Source organism: Typopeltis vanoorti, chromosome 7 (assembly GCF_054136105.1).
Source record: "Typopeltis vanoorti isolate ZY-2024b chromosome 7, IOZ_Tvanoo_1.0, whole genome shotgun sequence".
Classification (NCBI taxonomy): domain Eukaryota; kingdom Metazoa; phylum Arthropoda; class Arachnida; order Uropygi; family Thelyphonidae; genus Typopeltis; species Typopeltis vanoorti.
Window position 1 is genome coordinate 122851964 of NC_143555.1, and position 25537 is coordinate 122877500.

Consider the following 25537-nt stretch of genomic DNA (forward strand, 5'->3'; position numbering starts at 1 on the left):
GCAAAATACAGAATCACAAGAATTTACAAGTACTAGCACTGCTAGCAAAACTCAAAGAAGTGAAATTTCATACGATCCTGCAGAATGGCCTCAGATAATTAATGATTCATTTAGATTGTTCATGGTAGAGAAGGGACCGGTACAAATTGGTAACTCTGAAGAAGAAAATAAATTTAATTTTCCACGAGACAATCGTGGTCAAACCATCCTATTACAAAAGACAATTACATAATGGTCAAGTAGTGCGAAGGTGGTTAATATATTCTGGTAAAAACAATTTTTTTTTCATTTTATGTAGGGGGGATAAGGGGTGGCATAAACTCTAGTGCCAGCCTTGCTGAAGATGCTAGGTAGAATGTATTAGTAAGTTCAATAAATTAATTTATTTTTTCCTTTCCCTTAGTGTTTTTTGCTATGAGGCACTATTATGAATAATCCCACACTTTTCTATGCTCATCAAATAACTCCACTATATTTTTGGTTATGGTAACAAATTGACTACAGCAATCTATCAGTGTTACCCTTCCATAATTATTCTTCTTACTTGCAACATTTTGACCTGACTAGCCTTCAAACTGTACTATTTTTTACAATAGTACAGTTTGAAGTTTATATTTCTTATGCATCTATTTACTATAAACTCTCTTATACCCTTTCCGTAATATATTTTATCACACTGCTTCTTGATTTTTCTGCTGTTCATCCATCTCACTCCTACTCTATTTACCAAGAATTATGCACTGCATGTGTCAGATGGTCCTTAATCAATTTATATTTGATTAAGGACCATCAAATTGCAGAGTTGTTTTAGTCTTTCCTCCGACTCTAGATGATGCTTGATCTGGTGTGAAAGTAGTACTGCTTACCATCAAGAATATTCTTGAAAGGGATAGATATGGCAATACTGGAGGGTCATAGTGTGGGGAGACATTATGCTTAATGAACATACTGAGCTACAAGTGCTGGAAAAAGGGATTATTACTGGTGAATGATTTGCAATGAAGTTTTTCAATATCACATTCAACTGTGCTATGGTGCTGTAGGTGAAGAATTTATTTTTATGGATGACAGTGCCACACCACATCATGTATAAGCAGTGAGGATACTTCTGGAGACCGAGGATATTAATCTAATCAAGTGGTCAGCATGCTGACTAGATCTCAACCCCATACAACACATTTCAGATGCAAGAGGGAGATGCACTGCTGCTTGAAATTTCCCTCCAGAAAACAAATAAGGCCTTATCATTGTTATGAAGGAGAAGTGGGTCAGTTTGCCTCAAGAATTCCTGAATCACTTGGTGCTAAGCATGGTACAACATTGTGAGAGCTGCATTGCACTTTGGGGTGGACATATTACATACTGAAATGCCTTTGTGCAGGGGCACGCCAGTAGTGTCCAGCACCTGTGTGCAAAACTTTAGTTGGCGCCCCTATCCCCCCCCCCCTTCCAATAAAAAAAAATCACTTTAAAAAAACGTTTCATTTTTAAGTATTTCCTTCTCTTTGGCACCTTTACTATCCTGGTGCCTGTGTGCATCGCACACATTGCACATATGGCCGGCATGCCCCTGCACATAGTTTTCTATAAGCACCGACTATGTTCTTAGGAAATTTGTAACTTTTGCCAAAAATGTAATGTAATTTAATTTGTATGAAATGAATAACACATTTTTTTTTTGTGATATAACTTATTAGTATGCTGGTAATAAATTTATGTCCACATTTAGCTGTAGTCATGAAATTTTTTTTCATATACTGTATAGGTAAAAATGTAGTTCCTCCTTAGCTTTTGGACACCAGTGTATTAAAAGATACATGTATATTGTCAACGTATGGTATCCACACTTTAAAAAAAAATTTAGCTACTGCTTTAGTTTTAAAATATGCAAGCATAATTTCTTTCACATGACTCCCCCTCCAAGCATTTAATCCAATGCCTTTCCCAGTTTTTGTCAGGCTGCTTAAAAGGGGTCTATTGTATTTTTCTGGCCATTATGGACAGAAATTTTTTATATTTTTTGATAGAAGTTTTAATTCCGTGCATATGGCAAGCTTTTACAACTTTCTTTTGCCAAGAATTCATTTAAAAGTACTTTATAGCGAGACTTTTTTTTTTTTAAAGTCTTTTCAGACCTTCAAAAAACTGCTACCTCTGTATGAAACTGACTAAATTACTTCAGTCGAACAGTATATTCAATACTATGTCTGGTACTTAAGGCTTAAAATTTATTTTTCTTACTGCTAAGTGCAGTACAAAAAAAAAAAAGAAATGTCTTGCCTATACACAATAACACCAATGTTCTATATTGGTGCAGCAACCTGATATATGAGACTGATAAAAGAATGTAATTGTTAAATAATGGGTTACATCATTTCATAAATAATTTTATTATTTTAAAAAATGGTATATTTCACATTAATCAAATTCAAAGGACTGACATCCCTTTTCATTAGTCAAGTGCATTATTTTTACAGTGATCATACTCTTAAGCTTTCTGTATGAAAAGTATTGGGAAATAGGTGCTCATGCGGCCCTAGTGTGATATGATATGATTTCCAAAAGAAAATCAATATAAACATCAGTAAGATTTTATACTTTATTTAACCAAATGAATATTGGTAGGTTTCTTTTAAATTAAAATTCAAAGTGCAATTCATTTGAAAATAAATACATTAACAGCTTTTGTAAATAAATTTACAAAATCACATTTTTATATACATGTCCTTTTCCTCACATAAAAAGAAAAAAGATAAACTGTTGGGTCTTGTTTCCTGTAAAGATAAGAAAATTATATACATTTTAAAACTGTTTATTACACTGAATATTTTAATGCAAATCTTAACTAATCTTGCGACTATAAAACTACAAAATAAGGTGCTCCCATGGAAAACCACATATATAAACATGGCAATCATTTGATGCTGTTATCAGATCCGGCACTCTCAAACTCCACTTCCCCTCTATCACATGCTATTTCAGATATTTATCCCTCAGTAACTGGAAATTCCTTTTCCATCTTTTCATGGCATCCATTATCTTTCTGTACACCCTCCCCCGCCCTCCTTCCTCAGTCTAATAGCAACAACCAACAATACATTTTGTTGCTTTTGATCTCTATTTCCATCATGGCAGTAAGTTCATTTGAGGCTATCTCTCTCTCAGCCCTAAAATTCTCAACTTCTACTTTCATCAGTCACAGTTCTTCAGCTATCATCAGTAATCTCCTCCTATCCTGCTCTCTCTCTCTCTATCCTCCCAATATTCCTTACATTCTCTCCCTGCATCATGTTCTGTCAATCAGTTTTTACTGATGCCAATAATTCTGGCCAAGTCAAGTTGACCAATGTCTAAAATTCCTCTTCATTTCTAATAATACTTCTGGCATTTGTACAGATGCATTTAAACATTCCCTTGGACCCATAATTATCCTTGCATGATGTAATTACCAACCCACGTAATTTCCAATTCGAAACCTGGGGACTACACTCAGCATTGCATGATCATTTCTGTACTCGCACTCATTTGACCAGGAATGTCCCAATCTCTCACTCTAAAAATGCAATCTGTCAGGTATGAACAAGTCCTTTCATCCATAAACTTTGTGCTATTCCTTCTGCACAATCTTGGCCCTTCTTAATTTATTCCTATGGATGGCAGCAGACTCACAATCTTTACTCTTGTTTTTCGCTTCTTCTAGCAACTCTTTCATATCTTCTCTAAGTGCATATTTCTTGCCTTTCAAATCATTTGTGCCTGCCAAAACATTTAAATATTTTACTTTCCCATCTCTCCATACTAACAGCCTGTTTCACATCCGGAAAACATGCATTGTCACTTTCTCATCAAATACCTCCATACAAGCCTCTCTCTCTCCTTATTCCCAGTGTCTCACTTTCATGCTCTTTCCACTTACATATCCTTTAATTCTCCTCCATATTGCATGACATAAAAATTCCATTTCAAGTTGCTCAAACTCAGGTTTTGTTCTGTGAAGGACTTCACAGGAGCTTGCTGTTTCTCTCTTCACTTCCACATTGTCATTCACATTTTCCTCTTTTGTCCATTATAGCTCACTTCAACTACATCACTTTTCCCACTTATAAGACAAAGAAAAAAAAATATTGCCTAAAATGACTATTTGAACACATATAGCACACTGTTTTATGTGACAAGGTAAGAAACCATTGAAGGCTTACACAAACCTAAGTCTTCAGATTTATTTATAAGATCAGAAAAACTGATACTTCATCACATGGCAAACTTTTATAACTTAAGAGGGCATGCATGCATCTTGGCTTGTAGCAGTTACTAAAACATATGCATCATGTACTTTGTGAAATGAAAGCTTTTGGAGAGCTTTGATTCTGTAAACAAACAAGATGCACATGGAGAAAATATACATTTTCTCCGTGCTCAAATTTTAGCCTTAGTAGTGAGCAAGAATTACTAGTTGATCCTAAATCTTCTGAACTATTAGGTTTAGTCCATTCTCCTATCAGTCTACTTGCTACACCTGTTAAGTTGTATTCTCAAAAATTTGCTTTTGTGAAAGATATCGCATGATGCAAAAATATGATCATTCTTCAACACAGTAATCTGGGAATCCCACTAAAGACCTTATGTAGAATTCTGAACACTGGGCAATATAAACTATCACCAAAAGGCTCACAAATATCAAATCAACAGCTAGTAAACAGGTACAAGTTGAAACCACAACTTGTTAGAAAGTGAAAACACTCCACTCTGACAACAAATCTGGCAATACAATCTGCTCATCCCAAGATTATTGGTATGAAGGGAATGTTCAGTCAGAGGATTTGTTTGCTTAAGCACAACTCAATTCAGATAAGATTCTGAATGGCATTGTGACATACTTACCTGGACATCTCTAGGAGAATAGAAACGCACTGTTTCAATGTCAGCTTGTATATGTCGGCATATAAGAAGACTCTCAAATACTACAGAAAACCCCTCGAAATCATGGGTACGGTGAGTATAAAAATGGAAGCTTAATTTCTTGGATGAATATTTAGGTAGTTACAATACATCGTTATATAAGAAAATAGGCAGTGTTTATAAACAAATCAGATTAATTTTTTGTTACATTTATCTAAAATATTACAATAGATGTAAGTCTTATCAAACGAATAATTATTAACCTCAATTTTCATGTTAATTTTCTTCATCATCTGTTGAAAATAGTTCTCCAGATTCATTGTTTAAATGATCATCATATGGATCCCAGTTCGAATCCGGTGAATTGATTTCATTTTCATCGTCATCAGTGTTCCACAACAGATCATCTTCTGTACTCCATAAGATTAGAGATACCACACTTTTTAAATGATTTCATTACAGTCTCTACTCTTACTTTATTCCATGGTTTGATCACAAAATTGCAAAACATATCAAGTGATGCAGCACGCATATATCCACCATTTGTAAATGATTTTTCACCAGTCAACATTCAATTATTCCACTCTTCTCGCACATGTGATCTTTAAATGGTTTGTTCAAGCAGATGGCTAGTGGTTGCAATATGGAAGTTAAACCACCTGGTATAACAGCAATTTTTGTGTTATTTTTTTCTAGAAGAAGACTTTTAGTATTCTCAGTTAAATGACTACGAAACATATCCCATACTAATAAACTGCGTTTCTTCATTATACCCTTGGTCGTGTGTTCCACACATGTATCCATAATTTCACACCATTTTCATCCATCCATCCTTTTTAGTGAAAATGTACAAAAGCACCTGAAGGAAATTTTATCTTAGATTTAGTTTTATGTTTGAAGATGATCATTGGTTTTAACTTGGTTCCATATAACAACAATACCTAACGTTGCATTAATACAAGAAAGAAGAAATTGGGGGATCATCTTATACAACCGACATAAGCTTAAAACCTAAAAATATCATAAAATTTAGGCCTCATCTTATACGCCGACATATACGGTAATTATAGAAGAGCAAAAAGAAATAAAATAAAATAAAGGCTTCAAGCAGGGGTAGTATTTTTTTTTTTTAATACTTAAATTATTTCTCTTTATCATTAACTGAACAAATTTTCTCCTTATATTCAAAAATATGTTTTTCATAAAACAGCATTATGAATTTAAAATAGTAGAGGGGTGTAACAAAATTAACACTCACATGTACATTCTGCTAGTGATTTTGCCCCACTCTTTGATGATTTTTTCTTGGGACATGGCTTACATATTACTTGTCCAGTCTGGTCCTGATAATAACTGGATGGACATGGATGGCAGATTCCTTTTGTTTCAAATGTTCCACTTGAACATTCAACTGTAAAGAAGAGTAAAAATAAGAATTGACATTTTTTTTAATGATAATGAAGCAATATACTGTTATTTACATACCATGCAAATAACTATATAAAACTTCTCACAATACTGGCATTTTCCTTCAGAAAGTTTAATGCTGGATGCCATATATCATTCTTTCTTAGTCCAATATGTCTATGCACAATTTTTTTGTACGTGTGCTACCAGATCTTGTACTGGATCCCCTCCCCCCCCTCCAATACAAGCTTTATAAACTTGAAGTTATAAATTTGTCCAGAGCAGGTTTTTACAAACATACCTTATAAGACTGGCTTTTCTGTTCTCATTCTTATTGTCATGCTGAAAGTTTTTTTTTCACTTGGTTATACTAGAAATTTTAAATCAAGGAAAGGAAGGAGTAGTAAATAACATTCAATGCCAAACATGAAGATAAATTTCTTGATTGGAAGGCAGTTTCAAATAGAGTTATGTGGACAAACTTCAAAACGAGGAAGTGGACAATGAAACTTATTTGTGCCTATGGTCCCACAGAAGGTATTTTTAGTCATTAGAAAAGGCAGTTGACATAAAGAAAATGGAAAAAGTGGTACTTGTTGGAGATCTGAACAGCAGAATAGGAAATGAACTCCACCATATAGGAACATTTTGGAAAATTTAGAAAAGAGCAAAGCTAATAATAGTGGTAAGTATTCTGAACTTCTGCTCAAGAAATGGACTAGTCATTGCTAACACCATGTTCCAACATAAAGATGTGCAGAAGTTCACGTGGAGAGAGAAGACACAAGAAATAAGAAAAGCCTCCGTATACAAAAAAAAAAAAACCACCACGATGGGAAGATTTTTAAATACCGCTTCACACCACCATCCACTGCAAAAAAATAGGCATAATTAAAACTTTGTGAGATAGGGCATACAATATATCTAGCACACTGATTAAAAGAAATGAAGAATTACACTACCTGGCACAGAACCTCGCACTTAATGGTTTCAAACTCAAGACGATCAAAAAAATTCTTAACGGAGCTCCTGCAACTCCCTTACTTAAAACAAGATTTCAAGAATGCAATCATGTTGCCATACATCAAAAATGTCACAGACAAAGTGGCTATGATGCTCTGCGAGTACAACATAAAAGTGGCATTTCTAACTTTACAAAAAATATCAAGATTCCTACATCCACCAAAACCACCACATCACCCCATGATAAACTAGGAATCTATGAGATTCGTTGCTCTTGTGACAATTGTTATGTAGGCCAGATGGGAAGGTCGGAAGAGATCTGCATGTCTGAGCATGTAAAAGACATTAAAAAAAGAAGGGAGCACAAATCTGGTTTAGCATTCTACACAGCCACTACTGGCCATCAAATCAGAGGCAGACTGGGTCTAAAAATATTCGTTGTCAGGAGACAAAGGGGGCCCACCCACAACTATAAATCATTTAACTTTTATAAGAAATAAATACATAAGTGGAAAAAAGATACAATTAAAATTGTTGCAAAATAAATGTATAATTTTTAGTAATTATGGTGTACATATTACTGGTAGTATATACCAGATACTAAATGTAAATACAGATTGTTATAACTGAATTTTTTAATTATTTTTTTATTTTAAATAAATGGTGGATATTTTTAAATAGTTTGCTTGCACTGAACATTTTACACATTAACAGGCAGTTCAAAAGCATATTTCACGGAATTCACTAGATGATTGTGAAAATCTGTCAATAATTGCTTATGCATCCAATTCATCTAATAATTCCTTTTCAATGGATAGCAACATGTATCTGTCAATGCTTATGCATCCAATTCATCTAACAATTCCTTTTCAATGGATAGCAACATGTATGATTCCAAGTTCTCCTCAGACAGTGAATTTCTTAGCCTTGTCTTTATGATCTTTAGCTTTGAAAATGTCCTCTCACAGTGGACTTGAGTAACTGATAGTGTACAGATGACTTTATAGTTCATAAAGGTTATTGTATGCCTTGTCATGAAGTCTGTTGGATGCCAGAATTTTTAGTACACACGATGGGCAAGTGCTACAAATTTTACAATGTTGCAACTGGAATCCATATTCTCACCATCATTAACCAACAGCTTTAATACATTAAAGTTCGAAGCAAAAGAAAACAATTCCAATATTACTTGATCTTTGCTGATTTGTGGAGACAGCTTAATACCTTCCAATGCTTCATCTTCAAGGCACTTCTCTGCAATAGTTTTAAATTTTGCTGGGTCCAAGCAGGATAAATTTTATACATCTTTTTGTGTTGTACAAAGTGTGAATCTAGTGACTGGACAATGCAGTCCATTATTAGGTTAAACACATTTACTCGAAAATCAGCAAGAGAATCTGAGGAATTTCCTTCATCATCTATAAGCTCATCTGCCATTCTTTTCTTCTACCTCTTAATTGGCAATGCTGTTTCCAAAGAATCAATTTCCAATGTTTGATTATTATTATTATGTGACACCTCCAAGGAGTCCAAAGACTCATCGAGGGAGAGTGTGCCAACAGCATCAAACGAACGAATGAATCCCTTCCAACTAATAATTACACTCAAACTTGCTTAACTTTTTGCGAGCCATTAGTAGCAAGGCTCTACCAATCGACCCACCTTTGCTGGCAAAGGTGGGTCGATTCATTCGACCAAGCTTTTATCCGGTTGATTTAACTGTGAAATCTTGTCATTACATTTATTTACAAATTCCAATGCCTTGCTGTGAATGTTCTCGTCTGTTCCTTCAAATTTGTTGTAGCTGAATCTATTAAACTCCATGCAGTAAGCATATCCCAACCACTTGTCTGTAAATAACTTGATAATGGGACTGTAGTTTCAAATATATACAAGTGAATAAATGCTGTCAATATTGTTTCAAACTTTAGAAGACTTTGAAGTAAAACATTTGCTTCTTGTTTTGTTTTTGCATCAAACTTGACTGAATCTTGTATCATTGATAAGCATGTCAATAGATTTACAAAAAGTACTGACAGTGGCATCATCAAAACATCCAAATATAGTTGTTGCTGCATTGGATTTTCCTGACCATCTTGTCTCACCAACTAGCTTTAATCATTTCATTTTTTCTTATCCTAGATGTTTACTAGCAACTTCTATCCATACAGCCATTCTCGTATATGATGTTTTCACAAAAGTTGCTAAATTCTGGAGCAAATTGAAAAAAGAAACTGCAGGCACGCAACATTTTGTTGTTTCAGTTATCATCAAATTCAAGACATGAGCATAGTACCATATATGAACATGTTGATCAGTCACATCAGTAATTTTACTTTGTAAACCATTATAGTGGCCATGGTAGCTTGCAGCTCCATCTGTACTATCAGATAAACGTTTTCTGGGATCAATTTTATCATCATCAAATTCCTGACATGTACCCTCAAGGGGTGTACAGGATATGATAGTATTAATGAAAAAAATTACATCATTACTAATTTCCTATCTACAATTTTCCTCCAAATCAGTCTGTTACTTGTCAAAACTCCAACATTATCAGATCTTATATTTCTATCGTCTAAGGCACATTGTACCATATCAATCCACCTATATCTTGGTCTTCCTCTGGGTCGTTTTCCTACCAACCTGGCAGAGAACACTTGTTTTGCTAATCTTTCTTCCCCCATTCTGTTTAAGTGACCTACCACCTGAGATTAGCTCTCCTAACTCATTCCTGGATGCAGACAATGTCAAGTTCTTTCCTGATATCCTCGTTTTTAATATGATATTGCCATTGATGCCATCTGTTCATGCCTCTAATCTTTCTCAGGACTCTAATATCTTCGGTCTCTAGTCTTTGGTCAAGTGTTTTACTTCTGACCCAGCTCTCAGATCCATAAATTAAAACTGGTTTGAACACTGTCTTGTATACTAATTTAGTGTTCAGACTAATTTCTCTCTTATTCCATATGAATTTATTCAATTGACTTCCTACCATACCAGCTTTATTGATTCTGTTGTCTATTTCCATATTTAATTTACCATCTTCACTAAAAATCATGCCTAAGTAGCTGAAATGTTTTACTTGTTCCACAGGTTCTCCGTTCACAACACAGTTGACATTTTCAACGATTCTATCTATTTTCATTGTCTTTGTCTTTTTAATACTGACCTTCATACCATATCTATTACAACAGTTATTCAATTTAGTCAGGGAATCATGCAAACTTCTAGTGGATTTATTTAGGAGTATAACATCGTCTGCATAAAGCAAAGAGCTGACATTAACATCTCCAATTTTGATATCATGTTTAATACCACTTTCCTTCATAATGTGATCCATATAGATAATGAATAACAGAGGGGATAATGTACATCCTTGTCTAATGCCAGATTTAACATTAAACCATCTTCCTGTACTTCCTTCAATTCTAACTGCCGACTTACAATTCAAATACAGACTAAGTATTGTTTGATATAATGCCCCATTCACACCACATAACTGTAGCATATTGAATAGCTTCTCTCTTGGCACCTTGCCATATGCCTTTTCCAGATCGTTGTTATATTCCCATACTTTCTCAACTATTTGTCATAAAGTGAAGATCTGATCCTGACAGCCTCTATTTGGCCTGAATCGAGCTTGTTCTTCACAAGCTTTTCTTCTACAATTCTTCTCAACTGTTTCTCAAGTATGCTTGCATAGATCTTGCCAGGAAGGGAAATACCTCTGTAATTTTCACATTCAGTTTTATTTCCCTTTTTATATATGGGTACTATTACAGCTCTACTCCAATCATCAGGAATTCGTCCCTCTGTCCAGGCCTTCTGAACTAGGCAGTGCAGCCACTGTAAGACTTTTATACCACCATACTTCAGCATTTCTGGTTGAATATCATCTACTCCTGCTGCCTTTCCACATTTCAAGCCTTTGATGGCTTTTTCTACTTCAAGTATGGATATGTATTCCTGATTGTATGCCTATTGAGTGTTTTTTTACCAATTTTTCAAACTAATTACTCCACACTTCAAAGATATCTTTTTTCTCCTGTTTTCATGTCACCTTTATCATCTCTAACTCCCTTTAGCACTCTTTCCTCCATTTCTAAGCTTCTTCAACAACCTCCAGAATATCTTACAACCTTCTTGATATTTATTTTCTATGTTCTTGCCAAAGTCCTCCCATGACTTTTGTTTAGCTAATTTTACACAGTGTTTAGCTTTCTTACATTTGTCTCTGTATTCTCTAAGAGCACAAGCTGACTTATTTGACAGGAACTTTTGATATGCTTTCTTCTTTTCCTTCACTGCCTCTTTAACTTCTTATGTCCACCATGGAGTTCTGATTTTTCTATCCTTGCACACAATCTCATCACATTACCCTCTGGCTGAATCAATCAGGGTTTTCTTCAAAGCTTGCCACTGAATCTCCAAGGTTTGGTTCCTGTTCTCAAACTCTTTCATTTTTTCTTCAATAATCTGTGTATTTTTGTCTACAGTTCACATTTGAGAGCTGCTCAACTTTTATTCGCTTTAAAACTTTCTTACATGTTTATCCTGCTCAAGACTAAATAGTGATCACTTCCAATTTCAAATCCTCTGTATACTCTGGTGTCCTGCACCAGGGAGAAAACATCACTATCAATAATAACATGGTCAATGAGACTTCTTATTCCTTGTCTCTTCTCTCCATGTGAATTTGTGCACATTTTTATGTTGGAACATGGTGTTAGTAATAACCAGCCCATGTCCTGAGCAGAAATCCATCAGGTATTTGCCATTATTATTAGCTTTGCTCTTTTTCCAAATTTTCTCAAAATATTTTTGTATGTCTGACAATCATTTCCTACTCTGCTATTTAGATCCCCAACAAGGACCAACTTTTCCTTTTTCATTGTGTCAGTTGCTTTTTCTAAAGCAACAAAAAATTCGTCCACTTCTACCTTAGTAGAATCTTCTGTAGGCCCATAGGCAGAAATAAGTCTCATTGTCCAATTTCCAATTCTGATATTTGCCCATATCACTCTACTTGAGACTGCCTGCCATCCAAGAAGATCAACCTCGTATTTTGTGTTGAATACTATGGTGGCTACTCCTTCTTTTCCTTGATTGTCATTGCCTGAATAAATATAACATTTTGTATTTATTGCTCAGAAAGAGCTCACCAGTTTTTGTCTTTTTTGTTTCAGTCACCCCTATTATGTCGGTCTGGTACTTATCTAATTCCTCAGCTATCTCCATTTCTTTGCCATTCAGGCTTCTTATGTTGATAGTACTGATCTTTAACTCTGGTGATATTGAGTTGGGGTGTGCTTTCAGATTTGTTCCAGTAGCTGACTTTTCGCTGTTCGCCCTGGTTCCCTGCGAAAACAATGGGTGGGCCCAGCCGGCCTGAAATTTTGTTATGTTGTACCATCATTTTGTATATTGGTTTAAGACAATAAGAATACAATTTGGTCGGCTAAATCCCAAATTGCCAGCCTATCCTCATTCGTTCAGTATCCAGGTAGATACCCAACAGGGTGCACCACGAGAAGGTGAGGACTGGACATTGGGTCAGAAGCACTGGTTGGTTCTCTGCATTCCTTTAAAGGCTATGTGGAGGTTTCCTCTCAGTTATACAGCTTTGACCTTTAAGCACCCTGGGATCAATTTTAAGATGCTGTAATGTTTCAGTAAATAGATCATAAAGTCCCTGTCCTGTACCATCGTTACTTGGCACAACTGAAAGTAGTCACTCACAGATAACACCTTTAAGCACATTCTGAATAATAATGCTAAACTGATTGATGGATGAATTATCTGGTGTTGAATCAACTTGAATAGAATAATATTTTGCTTGAGAAACTTCATGACTAATTCTTTCTTTTATCATATTCTCCATAATTTGGATTAACATGTTAATAGTTGTTTTGCTCAGGTATGTAACAAGTCCACCATGGCCTTTACCTCGAGCCTTTCCTTGTTGTTCTAATTGTTTGATTCTTTGTGTAGACTTGTTTTGTACTGCAGAAACGTGCATGAGCTGTCATAATGGGGTCATATTTTGCCATCAGCTGCACTGTAGCTAAAAAAATTGCCATGATTCAGAACCTCATTCTCATCTTTATGATGTCTGTAATCCTCATGACAATACTCCTCTGCTTCAACACTTCTTTCTTTTTAATTAGTGAAGATGCAAAAAAATTATCTAAGGTGCCATCATTAACTACACTGATAAATTGCTGAACATTTCTGACGTGTTGTCGATTTGTGTAAAGCCAAGCTCTGCTCTGGCTAAGACACCTGTAGTCACTAAAACCACATACAAAGGGTGATGGATTACAAGTGTTGGAAGACTTAAAGGCTAAGCAGTATGAACAATATAAGCACTTATTTTCTTTGTTATATGTTAGCCATTTTCTTGAAACTGAGTCATTCATAATTTTCCTCTCATACAAACGAGCATCAAATGGCACATCATCAAGTGGCTGAAATGGATGTTCAGCAAAAAAACTGTTTCAGATTTGCTCGTGATGGATATTGGAAGATTCCAGCAGTTGATCTTTTATTTTCTTGTGTAGGTTCATTTATAGGATGTGCTTCAGAAACCTCATTTATGTCATATAAAAAGTCATTTATGCCTGAAGGTATATCTGATTCCCTGTAACTAGTTGAAGCTGTGTGGTCAGATGATGCAACTACAGGTAGTAAAGATACCGGAACAATGAAGCCAGAAAAAGTACTGGGTGTGGGTTGGTGAGTAAAGGGTGCTATTGTATTTGTCTCTACATTCAAAGTAGCTCTTTTCTGTTCTTGTAACTCACAAGTCATTACATCATCACCATGAGTATTATTTGTTGCAGAACTGTACATTGATGTGGATGGTGGTTGTAGTATTATAAAATCTGTAATAGACCTGCATTGCTTGGCTGATTCCTGTCTTTCTGTTTCACTGATCCAGATTTATGCTTTTTCTTTTCCATGCTGGTAGGAGTAACATTCCTGAAATTAAAACTTAATTAAAAATAATCTACATTGAGAAAAATGAACATCTACAATTACGCCGCAAGAACACATCAATGGAAATATGCTTTATAGATGCATCTATTATTAACAATCACAGTAATTTTAACTGTAGAGTAAATAAAAGGTATCATTATTTATTGAACTAACTTGCATTATGCATATATATTATTATTTGAGACTGCAGTTTAAATATATTTACTATCTAGTATTTTTATACTAATTTTATACAATGAAAGAAAATACATTATATTTAAATTAAAGAGCATATGGCCACAGTATATAAAAAATATTAATTAAATACATATCTTTTATAAAACACATAAAACACAGCAAGCACAACTGACGAAGCACACTCGAACGGAGGCCAATGCAATGAAAAATATTTCCTGTCTTTGCAATGTGTGCAATAACTCGATACAAAGTTCGACTCTGGCTGCACGTCACGATTCCAGGATGGGATTCTCAGCTAAGCTTCATTGCGCAGTCACAATATTAAAGATCCGAACCTATATAACATATGCGTCGGCCTCACATAACCCAAATCAGAATTATTTTTTCAGAGTTATTTATTATATTCTTAAATATAAAGTATCCTCAAAAAATGATTTTATTAAAATTTTTTTATTAATATATTAATGTAAATCTTAGTTGCAAACAGTAATAATATTGGAACTTCTATTATATTTTCAAGCTACTAAAAGATCATTAACATTTTCTCCCACTTGCCATCAGGCTAGCTGACACCATGGCAAGTCCGCCACTGTATCAAGTACTCTGGCAACAGACAAACATGTCATATATTGATAATAATTGTTTCACAAGAAAATTTAAAGAAGCTGCACAAATGCTTAGGATCCCTACACAGTGCAATAAAAATCAAGGCTTGATTTTACATCAAGTGGGTCTGTCTTCATCAAAAATTTAACTACTGCAGACCTAGGATATAGCACACGTGAACAGAACATGACAACAACTAGCAATGTTCCAACACGTATACAGTAATCAATATATCATTTGTATTCTGGTTTCTCAATTAGAGAGACAACCACCTGAATCAGGGTGGTTCTCTCCCTCTCTCTTGGTGGTTTGGGAGATTCTCATTTTGTGTGGACATCAGGAATGTTTTTAATATTTACTGATTTCCAACACATAGCAACCGTTTTTGGTTGCTAAACCTATTGTTGTATGTGCCTTGTATTGCTGTTTCCTTTCTTTTAGTGTTGCACGGTGATCAGCATTCATTTTAGAAATTATGGACTTTACAACCACGTTAAAAATAACTTTTAATATCCCGACATTTCGATCTTCATATTAAGATCATCATCTGGAGTATATATACAAATACACAAGCACAACCACCTCTGCTGGCCCATCCTGGGGTATACCGTATTTATTGCACTTGTAACATACCATATATAGGGGAAACAGGATGCACAATTCCTATCAGAGACAAAAAGAACATAAACGACGCATTAAATATAATAATTATGGTGAAGCTAGCCTTTCTGATCATGCCTTGAACGCGTTACATAGAATTGACTGGAAAAGCACTAGTTGTCCACATCGCACCAAAACATGGTATGAACGCAAATTCAAGGAAGCATGTGAGATTATTATCAACCACTCCAATCTGAACAATAATGATGGCCTAAAAATCCCAAACATATGGAAGGCACATATTCGACCCACGAACCTTCCTCTCTAAGAGTAACTATAAACAGGACTGTAGAAAATCCAGGATCCTAAATCAAAAATAACAATTGCAATGCAAAAAATAGGACATCATTGTTACTAAAAGAAAACTATCTGTAAGAAAGAATGTTTATCCATGTTATCATAAATAGAATTTAGCTTGATGTAATTTCTAAATAATTAATTTTTTATTATATTTACGTCTATTTTGCCTGCTTCTGTTTAAGAGTGCCCCTGTTTAAATGTCATTGGCTTTTTTACTCACTGATTCTTAGGGCATTGCAGATGTATACTGTAGTCACCAATAAATATATGAGCATAAAGGAAGAAAAATTTACATATACCTTTTTATGGGTGTTGTGGCTTTTCTTCTTTCTGCGATGTCCAAACGACTCTGTGTGTGTGTGGGGGGGGGGGGGTAGGCAATGTGGGAGAATTAAATAGAAATGGAAAAAAACCTGGGTTTTTTGAATAATATATATATACATATATATTATATTATCAGGGATGGGCGGAGTGTTTTTTTATATTTATATAGGGTGGGAAAGGGTGAATGGGTTAAAAATAGCAACTGATTTTTAGAGGGGAGGAGGGGGTTGGCGGGGTGCGGTCCGTTTCGACTATGCTTGGTTGTCGTCTGAACACATGGAGGAAGTGGATGCTATGTCAGGTTGGGTAGGTGTTTCTGCTTTAGAAGTGTTTGTGTTACCGCCTATTGGTCGGGGTTGTGACCTCAATTTTATGTTGTGAAGCTTCCAAACCTCGGAGATTATGTAGGGCCTTGTGGACATTTATAGAGTTCGCGTCACATTTTATGGCTATTGTTTCCGATATTCTAAGCATTTTTTTATTGTCTTGTCTGTCTATTATGATAGCCTTGTCGATCTGCGAGGTATGTTTTTGTTCAAGGGCGTGAACAGTTATTTCTGTTTTTCCTGTGTTGTGTGTTCGATTTTTCTTTTTGATGTTGCGTTTTTTAGTGTTTAAATGTTCTGGAATAGGATGTTACAATCATGGGAGTGTTCTTGTAGTCTTGCCCGTAAAGACCTGATGGTGGAACCCGTATAGGTGATATCACAGTCTTTTTGGCAGGGAAATTTATAGGCTACGCTGTGGTGTTCAAATATTTCTTTTTGTGTGTGAGATTTAGTGGGTTTTAGGAGATTTGTCAATTTTTGGTTTGTGGTGAATATCAGTTTGTAGTCAGTATGTTTGAAAATGTATTTATAGGCTTTGTATGTGTTTTGTGTGTATAGTAGAGTGATAATTTTTTGTGTTGGGAAGTTTGTTTTGGTACTTGGGTTGTTTTGGTAGTTTTTGGCCGTCTTGTTTGCATAATTTATTAGTTGTGTAGGATAGTTGTGATTTTTGAAGATCTGTGTTAGTTTTTTTATTTCTGCATTTAGATTACTCTGATTGGTTGAAAATTTGTATGCATTTATGAATTGTGATAAGATGACTGATTTTTTAACGGAATATGGATGGTATGAGTGGAAATAGAGATAGTTACCAATATGCGAGGGTTTGTGGTATACTTTCGTGGCTATTTTGTTGTATGTTCTGATTAATGTCAAGTTTAAGAAATTGATGGATTTGTTCTGTTGCTATAACTGTTTAGGGACGCTTTTAAGGTGGTGATGTGTGTAGGATTTCCAATGCACAGAATATCTTCCACATATCTGCCATAAAAGGTGATGCCGGGAGTGGGGGGGAGTGGAGTAGGAGTGGTTCTATGTGTGCTAGGAATAATTCAGCTAGTTATCCACTGATGTTTTGGCCCATGGGGAGTGCAAAGATTTGAATGTACATGTTGTTGTTGAACTTGAAGAAGTTTGCCGAGATTATTAGTTTTATTAAGTTAATAATGTCATTGGGCGTTAGTTTAGTATGAGAGTGTAGGGTGTGGTCTTCTGTGAGTAGTGTGTGTACGGTGTCTAAAGTTCTGGGGACATCACGTTGGTGTATAAAGAGGCTGCATCCAACGAAGTGAGGATGTCTTCCTGGAATAGGGTTAGGTTTTTTATTTTTTTGAAAAGGTCGTCCGTGTTTTTTATCATGAAGTTAGAAGTTGAAATTAATGGTTCGAGAAGTTTCGCAACGAATTTTGATAAAGGTGCTGTGGTGGTGGTATTTTTGTAGGAGACTATTTGGCCTCATCAGATACCCGATGACAATGACATTTAAACAGGGGCACTCCTAAACAGAAGCAGGCAAATAGCCGTAAATATAATACAGTAAAACCCCGTTTTTACGTTCTCGCAATTTATGTTTTCCTGCCATTTACGTCATTTTCTGCTGGTCCCATCTTAAGTCATATTCTTACGATATATTGTTTTCCTGCCATTAACAACTTGATGTGGACATTATTTCCCATGATTTGCATTTTTTTCTCGGGTGGCAATACTAATTTTCGAATTGATTTCTGCTGATATCTGCGCATTTCTGTTCCCAAATGGCCTTGCTTTCGCTGTAGTTTCGTTTCCGCCATCACAGTGACTTGTACGTTTGCAGCAGTATGTAGTGATGAGCAATACCGTGATTTTTCAATCACAGTACGAATTGATATTGCAGAATTTCTGCTATGTAATTTAGCGTGTGAAAGTTGCTTTCAAGTTGCGGTGGTGGATTATGGAGAGAAAAAAAAAAGACGGAAAATATATTTCGGTAGAAGAAAAGATTGCAATTCTGCGATGTGTAGATTGGCATGGCGGAACACGTGTGCATTTAGCAAAAGATCTTGGACTCTCCGTGTTCACTTTGAACATGATAGTAAAAAACAGGGCAAGCATTGAACTCAATGCAAAGCAATCTGGCGCTATGTAAAAAAAAAAAAAAAAAAAAAAAAAACGAAATGCAAAAACAGTCAACAATTAAATCCCACATTGTTTTAAAACCGAATAAGAAACTCAAAGATTGGAATCAGAGAGTTTCATGCCAAATATAGTATAATAAAACTATAAAAGTATCGGCAACTACTAGAGTGAACAAATGCACGTAGTCCATGGACTACGTGCATTTGTTCACTCTAGTAGTTGCCGATACTTCATATTTAAGCAACAATTAAAGATTTTTTTTAAAATAGGTAAATGTAAGTAATTGTAAATTCATCTATTTTCAGTTATTAAATTTTGTAATCTAGTATGTAGACTCACATACTAGCAGTAAGTCATCTTGTAGCCTTTTTTTTAATGTTTTTTTTTACATTTCCCGCTATTTACACTTTTTTCCATCAGTCCCCTGAAAAGTGTAAAAAAGGGGTTTTACTGTAGTTTGTTAAGAGGAGTAACATGGGAGTTTTCCCAGAAATAATATCCATAATTAATTTTTTTTTCTCACTGGAGGTCATGCCAGTAGATTAACCTGTGATCAAATTCATTGTTTCTTTACCAGATTGGAGACCAGATTTTCTCTATGTTAAAAAGTGGTGAATGACTTTAAAGATATGTATGATACGTATTGTGTGAATAATAGCTAGTGTGGGCTTCCTTTAATGTCTTCAGACTCCATAGAAATGCCATCATAATAACTTAAATTCCAGAAAATATTTACTGAATTATTAATATTAAATCTATCTGAAACATATCACATTCTTAATAATAAAGAAATCAAAGCTTGAAACAGCGAAAATCTTGCTGATTAAGATTTGAAAATTACTTACCACACTTCTCTGTGATTTCATCCACTTGATAACCTGGTTCATCACAGACTAAGAGAAACTTGCTATAACTAAAAGATTTTTCCCACACTTCAGAACCAGTTTCTAACAATACCTGTTTGAAATATTGGTCAGAAAGCAATTTTTTTGTCTTTTGCACTACTGTTTCTATGCTAATTTCTGCTTGGGAAACCTCATCACTATATTCGTAATCTTCAGGAATGAAACTTCCCTGTAAATGAAATTCAACAAAACTAATAAAATGAAATCATAATGTTAGCTTATCTACAGATTAAGCTAAATATCTACGTATATCTTTTTTCTTTAGAAAAATCGAGACTGTTCAAGCAAAAAAAAGGGTCATGTATAGTTGAGATTAAATACAAGTTTTGGATGACTGTGCTGAGCTACTAGTTATTTGCTTTTAATTTTTTTTTTTAATTTTAATTTTTTTAGTTATCTTACATTAGCTACTTAGGTGGTGCCTTTTGGAATTGTCAGTTATTGTTCAATTAGCTTTTTACATGTACTGAAGGGATTAGGGATTCTAACAGAATCCCTTAACTAACTAAATACAGAAGGAATTATAAAAAGAGTGGATTTTAAGATGAGAAGAAGAAGAGGCCATCCCTGGAAGTTGTATAAAGATGTGGTTAACAAGGGTATGAGGAGTAGATTTTTAGAGTTGTTAGTGAGTGGAATGCATTCCCAGAGTGCATTATAAATGCAGGCAGAGTAAATAACTTCAAAGCTCATTATAATAGGCATGTTGCTGGTTGAGTGGGCCTTCAACAATGAGTCTGTTGACTCCATGGAGGTTACAAAAATAATAATTGTATATGGAAAATATTACTTCTGCATTGATCTAACCTTAGTATCTTCCTGCATCTAGCTCCCACTGATGAGATCTCTATAAACATTGGTAGTAGTCTGGGTAGTGACCAGTGGCGGCCGGTGAAAATTTTAAGTGGGGGTGCTGCATATACCAAAAAAAATCCCATTTTTTTCCTAATCAGTAATGAATTTATTAATAAATAAATTTACATATTAAAAATTGCTTTATTAAAAATATTTCATCCTCACCATGAACAAACACCAATAAATAATAAAATAATAAAAGTTTCATATCAATAGCAATGACAAGCGCAAACGAATAATGGCGTTAGATTGCAGTGCATTTGTTTCATGTAACGATAATTGAAAAAAAAAATTCTTTTCATATTTTCAACAGTGACACTCGTCATAATTCAGCCTTGTATCTATAATAAATAAATAAGTATATGTTATTTTAACAAAATAAAATAAGATTTACAAAAAATAGTTCACCACGAACACGCGCCAATAATAAATGTTTCATATCTCACAGAAATAACGAGTGCAGGCATAAGATACACTGCCCAAACGGCAGTGTATCTAATAACGTAGCGTGCAATGACAAGCGCAAACGAATATCGGCATTAGATCGCAGTGCATTTGTTTCGTGTAACAATAATTGAAAAAATATAATTCTTTTCATATTTTCAACAGTGACACTCGTCATAATTCAGCTTGGATCTATAATAAATAAATAATTATGTGTTCTTTTAAAAAAATAAAATAAGATTTACAAAAAATAGTTCACCACGCACACGCACCAACAATAAACGTTTCATATCTCACAGAAATAAGGCGTCATTCCCACACTGCTCAAACTGCCATTTGAGCAGGTGGGAATGACGTAACATGCAATGACAAGTGCAAACGAATGTCAGCGTTAGATCGCAGTGCATTTGTTTCGTAATCTAAAGCATTAATCAAACAATTCCAGTTATTAACTATTCAATCAATGTCAAAACATAAGCTGTAACCTTTAACATGTTGTACTGCATTTATATAATGTTGTAAGCATTGTTATTATTTATAAACACAAACAAAATTTAATTTTTTCATTTTTTCCTTGGGGGTGCTGCAGTGTCGCAGTGCTTATGTACAGGCCGCCACTGGTAGTGCCACTTCCCTTAATATACTTAATGTACACATCCAAAAGAAAGTGAGCCAACTTCATGGGATATTAAGGCAATTTCTGTGAAATGGAGAGAATATACTTCATACACAAGCTGTGTTTTATTATGCTTAGGTAAAGGATTAAAACAATAATTTCTTGTCTGTTAGAATTTACTTTGCAACCAAGCAAAAAAATTTTTTTTTTCTACAAGTATAATGATAGTGACTTGCAAAGATCACAATATGTTATGACCACATGATATTAGATGATAAACATTATGTAAAAACAAAGCATTTAACATAAAAAACTTATATTTCACGATAAGCATCTCATCACATCACAGTGACCTTAACAGACAGTTACATGAAGTGAGAATAGAATGATGACTTTCTTTATCCATTATCCTTTCTGGCCTGAAAGAAAATCCTCTGTAACATCTATTGTCATTTCATTCTCTCTTCATCCAATTGTCTGTTCTGTGTGTTTACTCTGATGATTTGAGATAACTCATCATGAAAATGTGTTTTTATTAATCTCCCAACCGGCGGCCATGACGTCTATAAAGTCCAGCTAAACCGGGATACGATTCTGTAACACCTATCAAATAACATGGATAAGAAGTGCAATTTGGTCTCACAATTTCATCCACCTCGGCCAGTAGGGAGGTAAATGCTCTGTCCTTACATAATTATGTGTATCATATGTCCATATCTATGAATTATATTAGTATTAATAATCAAAACGAAGTTTGGATAATAATGATGAATCACATTTAAAAATGAAGTAAATAAAAGGAATTGCGGAAATTTTTGTTTACCCTCAAAATCCACATTATTTCCATAACTGTATGATTTGTTTCTTCATCATTCATGCAAGTGAAACTCATATTAGAGCAGTTTATGTGTTCACATTCTACTTCACTTGAAGTCATTAACTGATCTATAACAGTCACTGCAAGTGCATCCTTGACTAGATTCTTAGAACAGTTTGCTGCTGTAATGTTGAAGTGAAGCACTATCTGCATTGATGTAGTTGGTAGTTCTCCTAGAAATTAAAATAACATTTAATAATATAGTTAACTAAAATACACTAATATTATTAAACTATATAATAATATTAGTATTATTATATAGTTTATTAATATTTTATTTTATTATTAATATAATATAAAATATTAATAGTGCTGCAAGATGTTTCTTGGACCTTTCCATTTCCTGTTAAACCTACTAAAGGTGATTACCAAAAAACTTTTCCTATAGCATATATACAGTACTTAATTTACTGTGGGAAAAAAAATTTTTGATGGTAATAAAAAGACTTCATTCAAAAGCAGGAGAATGAAGCAACTAGTATTAACAATGTAAGGCAAGATAGTGAAAGTGTTATAAAGAACGTGGAAGGAGTGAACAGCAATGTGCAAACCATGAATGAGAGCATGAAAGAAATGGTGAAGGTAATGTGGACAGTAAGAAGTGAAATAGCACATTTATATGGTGTCTTTCACAGGATAAAATGTGAGCTAGAGCAACTGAAGAAATGATTGTCGTGTGGTACATCAGGAAGGAGAATGAAGGAAAACGTGAATGAGAAAGTATGCAAGTGTGAGAAACTGAAAAGAAGAAGATATCTTATGGAGATTCAATGAAGACAGGTGTGCTTAACGAGAAAGTGATCAAAGCATGTTTCTCGGGTGCAAAGATCAAGGATGTTAATGAAGCTGTTAGTATGAAGAGGTGAGAAGTGAAAGAATTGAGTGTTTTGGCTAACATAAATGATTTTAAAGGTGAGAAATATGCAATGAGAGAAGGTACATGAAAGAGTTGCTGATAGAAGCAAATAAAGAAGAGTGAGAAAGTAAGAACTGTGAATTTGCTGCTTTGGTATGATATGAGTGAACTGAGAAGGGCCATGACTGCAAATGGATAAATGAAAATATTATCAGTAGGAAGGATGTGCAGTTTATAGATGTATGAAGTGAATCTGATGGATGAAAAGACTTGTATATGCCTGATGGACTGCATTTAAATGGTTTTGGGGTTGGATATTTGGAGAGAGTGCTGTTCAGGGAGAGGTTGGAAGTATAAGCTCAGGGATACTAGATATTAAGGGGGGATGCAGTCAATTGTGACAAATGACTGTGCATACAAAAATGATTATGCAATGGTCAATGCCCTTTTGCAGATTTGAAATCCTAATGGTTTTGAAATGTGCAGAATGCACAAAAATCCTAATATGCAAAAATGCAAAATCCTGATATGCACAAGGGTAACTGTGGGTCCAAAGGGATTTAACATCCCCCATGAATCCACAAAGCATGTACATGAATGCTAGAGGCATCAAAAATAAAGGAGAGAAGTTTTGGACACTGATCAGTTCGAAGATGGTTCTGTTACATAAAGGCAACTCCTAGACAAAAGTAGCAAATTACAGACCAATTAATATCTCAGGAGTGGTTGTTAAAGTATTGTAAAAGTTGGTTAAAGGTAAAATCCAGCAGTGGGGAACAGGAATACAATACTCTATGGTATTGTATTCCTACAATACCATAGAGTATTGTAGGAATTTAACAAAGCAGTATGTCTTTGTAAAAAGTAGATCTTGCCTTAGTAATTTACTAATGTTTTATAGTAGAATGACAGCAGAATTAGATAAGGGAAATAGCTATAACATCATACTGCTGGACTTTGCAAAGGCAGTTGATAGAATATCACACGGAAAACTATTACAAAATTTGGAGCAAATGGGCATGGATATTAAGTTGGTAGTATGTATAGGTGTGTGTGTGTGGGCTGACACACAGACACCAAAGAGTAGTATATGGTGGAGTGGTATCTAGGAGAATGAGGGTGACTAGTAGAGTATCTCTGGGTATTCCACTAATCTTTCCCTATATTAATGATATAAGGAAATATTTAAGGGGGAAAGATATGAGTTGGATCAGTGACTGGCTGTCAGATAGGTATCAGAAAGTTGTATATGGAGGTGCAGTATCCCAAAAGAGGAAGGTGACCATACCACAAGGGTCAGTTTTGGGACCATTGTTGTTCAATTCGTATGTTAATGATATTGGAATGAGTTTAACTAGTGATATGAAGCTGTTTGCAGGTGATGCAAAACTGGGAAGAGCAATGCAGAGTCAAGCAGATGTTATGGCCTTACAAGAGGACTTGAATAGATTGCATGAATGGGCAGGTAAGTGGAACTGTTCAATGTTGCAAAGTGTAAGATTTCAGATTTGGTAAGCAATGATGGGATGCAAAGTATACACTTGGTGCAGAAACTTTAAAGGAAGTAGAGGAGATGAGAGATCTAGGAGTAATGGTAGACAAGGACCTGAAATTCAGGGGCCATATTTCACGAGTTGTGAAGACGTCACATCAGATCAGATAATGACAATGATGCGGAGAACCCTGACATGCAGAAATACAGAGGTTATGATGCCATTATATGAGGCTTTGATCAGGCCTCATATGGATTATTGTATATAGATTTGGTCAGTGAATGTTTATGGTGATGAGGATATGTTGGAAAGGGTCAAGAGAAGATTCACAAAAGTGGTGTTGTGTCGGAAAAAGGGCTGACTCACTATTCGTAAGCCATTTTGTTATGACCCAACACAGAGACAATGAAAACCTAGGGATAAGGACATGCTTACACTTCCAAGGACAGGGCTAAGGGAGTATTGTATATATATTCACTCAAAGGTATATCAACTTGACTGAGATTATTAATACTAAATAAGCTAAGGAAATCTGTGTTTAAAACTAATATTGTTCTCAAAAAATAAGCAAAGGAAAACTGTATTTCAGGACCAGAATTGTTGTTATTTAATATGTTTAAGAGATCAGTGTTTTAGAACCATGTAAGAATAGTTCAGAGTTAGGGTGACCAATCGGCCGTAGCAAAGAATATGACGTAGTCAACGAGAG

The 25537-nt window shown here is 34.8% G+C and overlaps 1 protein-coding gene across 4 annotated transcripts in view; it reads right to left on the reverse strand.

The window, feature by feature from the left end:
• Window positions 1-2585: 2585 nt before the first annotated feature.
• Window positions 2586-25537, reverse strand: part of LOC150105013 (sushi, von Willebrand factor type A, EGF and pentraxin domain-containing protein 1-like) — a 344216-nt gene continuing 321264 nt past the window's right edge. For all 4 annotated transcript variants that reach the window (XM_090396105.1, XM_090396104.1, XM_090396106.1 and 1 more), the window contains 4 exons: window positions 22426-22652; window positions 19628-19856; window positions 6158-6310; window positions 2586-2774 (listed from right to left, as the gene is read on the reverse strand). In XM_090396105.1, the coding sequence (XP_090252231.1) occupies window positions 2773-2774; window positions 6158-6310; window positions 19628-19856; window positions 22426-22652 (611 nt within the window). In that variant the 3' untranslated portion in view covers window positions 2586-2772. The remainder of the gene's footprint in view (window positions 2775-6157; window positions 6311-19627; window positions 19857-22425; window positions 22653-25537) is intronic.